The sequence below is a fragment of the Oryx dammah genome, unplaced genomic scaffold, assembly GCF_014754425.2.
Source record: "Oryx dammah isolate SB20612 unplaced genomic scaffold, SCBI_Odam_1.1 HiC_scaffold_11, whole genome shotgun sequence".
Lineage (NCBI taxonomy): Eukaryota > Metazoa > Chordata > Mammalia > Artiodactyla > Bovidae > Oryx > Oryx dammah.
In genome coordinates, this window is record NW_024070195.1 from 21,474,720 (window position 1) to 21,478,723 (window position 4,004).

General features: G+C 36.4%; 1 protein-coding gene across 1 annotated transcript; it reads right to left on the reverse strand.

The window, feature by feature from the left end:
• Nucleotides 1-403: 403 nt before the first annotated feature.
• LOC120870356 (putative olfactory receptor 2B8) lies at nt 404-1,357 on the reverse strand. Its single transcript, XM_040250013.1, is given in 1 exon segment — nt 404-1,357. A coding segment is annotated over 1 exon segment (954 nt).
• Nucleotides 1,358-4,004: the final 2,647 nt, after the last annotated feature.

The window sequence follows — 4,004 nt, forward strand, 5'->3', positions numbered from 1 at the left end:
CAGTAACAATTCTTAGGAAATGATAAAATGTTAATATTCCTTACATCATTTCGGTGGTTTCCTGTCCTTATTGTGGCTGTAATTTCATGTAATATATTCATATGTCATTTTGCAAATAGATGTGGAAATATGTACCTAAAAGGGAGTCAAACAAAAAAAACCCGGGAACTTTAAAAAACAGTAACTACAAAACAGATGCTGTCCGAACACTGAAACAGTGTCTCTGGAAACTGAAATGAATACATGAACCTAGAATTTGAACACTCACTTTTCAAAGGGAATGAAATAAACAAATTCCCTTCAGAGTTGCCAAAGGAAATTCTAGATGACTCATGGGACACACATATATATCTGAATAGTTCAGGCTTTCAAAGTCTTTCCATTAAACTGTCCTCCTCCACCATCATCTGGAGTCAGAGTCCTTCCAAAGCACCTTCTTCATCGCTCCCTTCACATCCCTGTTCCTCAGAGTATATATGAGGGGGTTGGTCATGGGGATAATGACAGTGTAGAAGAGAGACATGAACTTGTCCTGATCCTGGGAGTCGCTACTGCTGGGCTGAAAATACACATAGATGGCTGTGCCAAAGAACAGGGAGACCACCGTGAGGTGTGATCCACACGTGCCAAATGCTTTTCTTTGCCCTGCAGTGGACTTTATTCTTAAGACTGTCCAGACAATCCGACCATAGGAGAACATGATTAATGAAACAGGTATGAGAAGAATGATGACACTGCCAAAGAAGGTCACATACACATTCATGGTGGTGTCAACACAGGCAAGTTTGAGAAAAGAAGGGATCTCACAAAAGAAGTGGGCTAATTTATTTCTCCCACAACGAGGTAAAAGGAAGACAAGCACTGTCTGCAATAAGGAGTTGGTGAAACCAGTGGTCCATGAAGCAGAAGCCATCAGGGCACACAGACGGGGGTGCATGATTACTGTGTAGTGAAGGGGCCTGCAAACAGCTGCATAGCGGTCAAATGCCATAACTCCTAGGAGAATACATTCTGTACATCCCAACGCCAGAGAGATATACATTTGAACTACACAGCCACCAAAGGAGATGGATTTGTCTGCTCTGCTGAGATTAAATAGGAGCTGTGGAACAATGCTAGTTGTGTAGCACATGTCCAGAAAGCTCAGGTTAGAGAGGAAAAAGTACATCGGGGTGTGAAGACGTGGGTCCAAGAAGGACAATGCAATGATGGTTGTGTTTCCCAGCAAAGTGAAGATGTAAAAGATCAAAAGGACCACAAAAAGGATGAGCTCAAGTTGAAGCCTGTCAGAGAAGCCCAGTAAGATAAATCCAGTGAAAGAACTTTCATTTTTCTGTTCCATCCTTTGTTAGCACATGGCTCCTGTCAAATCAAGCGTTTAGCAATTTATTAAAGGTATCTTCCAAAAAAGTGAAGAGATGAAGAGGAAAATCTATCATGTTCAAAGACATGGTCATGTGATTTTATATGCAACTATTTGAATAAATGATGTATTCATTGAAATTGATATATCTTAAGTCAATTAGTTCTTTACTATTCACAAAATTATATATGGAAATTAATATAAGAAAATAATAATAATAAAATCAAGTCATGAACCTTGGTTTGCATCAATCATAGATATAAAATGCCTGTTTTGGATTGAGTTTAAAGGATGAAAGTATGATGACTATTTATGTACATCTTAGAGAAAGTGGAAATGAGGGAAAATCAAGGGAGAGTGATTAGAAAGAGTAAGAAAATGTAGACAAAGGGAGAAACTTTATTTTAAATATGTATCTCATAATTCTACATAACTTGATTTGCACATACCTCACATGTAATAGAATAATACAAAATGATCTCTAAAATGCATTCAGATATAGAAATTTATGAGCTAGAATGTACTTATACAAAGGATTATACTGCATTCAATGTATCACTAAGATACTTCCTCATAGATATATTCTGGCAAAAGTTATCTTTACTCCTAATGCATTATATTTGTGAATGCTATGTCCTTGTCTTTTTGTATAGTAGTAAAAAATAAATTACTCAGAGCCTGAAAATATTGCCTTCAATTATACTGCTTAAATTTTGTCTTTGAGACACAGATGTGTATAGCGGACTTTTGGACTCAGAGGGAGAGGGAGAGGGTGTGATGATTTGAGAGAACGGCATTGAAACATGTATAATAACATGTAAGAATCGAAATGCCAGTCTATGTCTGATGCAGGATATGACACGCTTGGGGCTGACGCGCGGGGATGACCCAGAGAGATGTTATGGGGAGGGGGGTGGGAGGGGGGTTCATGTTTGGGAACGCATGTACACCTGTGGTGGATTCATGTCAATCTATGCCAAAACCAATACAGAATTGTAAAGTAAAAATTAAAAATAAATAAATTAAAAAAAAAAAAAAGTCAAAAAAAAAAAATTTTGTCTTTGAGATATCTAAAATTACTATACCAATTTAACAAGAACTCCAAAAATGTATTCACTGTGCATAATCAGTTCACGGGCTTCCCTGTCGGCTCAGTGGTAAAGAAACCGCCCGCCAATGCAGGAGACACAGGAAAGGCTGGAAGGTAATTAGGATAGCAATGTCATATTTGTCTTCTTTAAATTCTTTTCTCTAAAGAAATTCAGGAAGTTATCCCTTCCTGAGGACACCAGATATGGGAAACTTCAAGGTGCAAGACGCATCATCACAATTCTGCTGGCCTGGGTCACACCAATCCCTTGCTCCTTCCCTATACAGCACCCGCCCTTCCTAAAGCTGTTTGCACCACCACAGAAGGCAATGATTCAAGGTAAGGAATATTTCTTGGCTAAGGTTAAATGGGAAATTTTTATTTCCTTGCTACCACATTTAAAGAATTCTGCTTTTTAACCAGGAATCATCATCTATGTTAAAATACATATCAACTGACCTAACACAAGAAGGAATACTGAGTAGTATGAGACAAACTACATAAATAATAAAATAAATAACATAAATAATAAAAATAGAAATATTAAACACATTCATCCCAGCTGCAGGAACAATAAATACTTTCCTTGGTAACCATCATAATATGACATGAAATAGGAAAATTCCGCTATACAAGCTACATGACAATAAATAGTTGGATACAAATGAGAAATAATTGAAAAAATCAAAGTATATATATGTATATATAGAAAATATTAAGTAGGTAAAATTAACAGATTCTACAATAAAAGATGACATCTTACATAACAATTATTTTTTAAAAGAATATAATAGAAAATTATATCTCACAAGAACACAATTCCACTATACTAATTAAGAGAAGAGGCATCAAATGAGAGAGGTTAAATGCTTAATACAGACACATATCAGTACTAGAGGTATATTTACAATTATAATATTTGTATATTACTGACACATAATATAACTGAAATTTAAGTGGAAGAATGTAAGTATTTCAAGAACACTAACTACTTGGTGCACAAACCATTTTAAAGACAAACGATCTCAAGATAATGTCTCTTTAAGAGATCTCAAATCATGCAACATTCACTGATAAATTTAAAGTTCAAACTCTGCCCTATCCAGTTAGTTCCTCAAGGAATCCTGAAAAGGTGCAGACCAAACCCCTGTAGCCTCAGAGCCATAACTAAATCACTCTTGCTTTAATAATCTTTCTGTCTCAGCTTAACTCCAATACATTAGGACTGGTCCCTAATGGCAATGAAGGACTTACAAATGAGGAAGAAGTGGATCTATCATGGTATCAGAAATAACAGTTCCAATCAATATCTAATCTCTAAACAACATTTGGCCAGGTTGGGAAGGAGAAGCTGAAGTAGGAATTCCTTTGCAAGCTGTTTATTGATCAAATGTTCTCAGGATAAAGAGAATCAAAGAGCAAAATAGAGCGCACAATGCTGCTAAGCAAGGATGTGATCACAAATGGAATAGCATAAGCCTGGTCCCAGAGAAATCTGGAACAGGACTCTCCAACAACTATCTGCTGATAAAAAGTATTCTGTCTTCACTA